Below are 1,063 nucleotides of genomic sequence, written 5' to 3'. Positions count from 1 at the left end.
CCCACTACCAGCATCCCACATCCAATGTCCTGTATCCCTGCATCCCATACCCTGCATCCCACCTCTTCCATCCCACCTCCTGCATCCCTTATCCCACCTCCTGTATCCCATATCCCGTATCCCAAATCCCACTAACTGCATCCCACATCCAATGCCCTATATCCCTACACCCCACATCCTGCATCCCATATCCTGCATCCCTCCTGCTCTATCCCACCTCCTGCATCCTGTATCCCACCTCCTGTATCCCATATCCCGTGTCCTGCATCCCACTACCTGCATCCCACATCCAGTGTCCTGTATCCCTGCATCCCACATCCTGCATCCCATATCCTGCATCCCATATCCTGCATCCCACAGCCAATGCCCTGTATCCCTGTATCTCACATCCCACATCCTGAATCCCATATCCTGCATTCCACATCCTGCATCCCACCTCTTCCATACCATACCCTGCATCCCATGTCCCATATCCTGAATCCCACTACCTGCATCCCACAGCCAGTGTCCTATATCCCACGTCCTGCATTCCATACTCTCCATCCCACCTCTTCCATCCCACCTCCTGCATTCCATGCCCTGAATCCCACTACCTGCATTCCACATCCAATGCCCTCTATCCCTGCGTCCCACATCCTGAATCCCATATTCTGCATTCCATCAGTGGAGGATGTAATTTCCACCGCCCGCCTCGTCCCGCGCTCATCCCGTCCCACATCCCGCTTTCCCGTCCCGCGCTCATCCCGTCCCGCATCCCGCTTTTCCGTCCCGCGCTCATTCCGTCCCACATCCCGCTTTTCCGTCCCGCGCTCATCCCGTCCCACATCCCGCTTTTCCGGCTCTTACTGTCCTCGTCGAAGGGCACCGGGCGGCAGTAGACGACCAGCTCCGAGAGCTCCAGCGCGATCTTCTTCCGCCGCTCCATGATCTTCCCCTCCTGCATCTGCGCGGGGAAAACGGGACCGGGGTTCTTCCAGTGCCTTCCAGTTGGTCCCAGTTGCTCCCAGTTGTGTCCAAGGTTGGCTCCCAGCACGGGCCCAGGAGCTCCCAGTAACCCCCAGTA

At 57.7% G+C, this 1,063-nt stretch overlaps 1 protein-coding gene across 1 annotated transcript in view; it reads right to left on the bottom strand.

Annotated features, from left to right (window-relative positions):
- The window catches only part of LOC113981334 (1-phosphatidylinositol 4,5-bisphosphate phosphodiesterase gamma-1-like), a gene marked incomplete at its 3' end in the record, with an annotated part of 27,168 nt that overhangs the window by 3,057 nt on the left and 23,048 nt on the right, over positions 1-1,063 (bottom strand). The window contains exon 25 of the mRNA XM_027708681.1: positions 847-943. Coding sequence (XP_027564482.1) covers positions 847-943 — 97 coding nt within the window. The remainder of the gene's footprint in view (positions 1-846; positions 944-1,063) is intronic.

This window comes from Neopelma chrysocephalum, unplaced genomic scaffold, assembly GCF_003984885.1.
Source record: "Neopelma chrysocephalum unplaced genomic scaffold, ASM398488v2 Primary Assembly neopelma1_96464, whole genome shotgun sequence".
NCBI lineage: Eukaryota > Metazoa > Chordata > Aves > Passeriformes > Pipridae > Neopelma > Neopelma chrysocephalum.
This window is presented reverse-complemented; position numbering and strand designations above follow the sequence as displayed.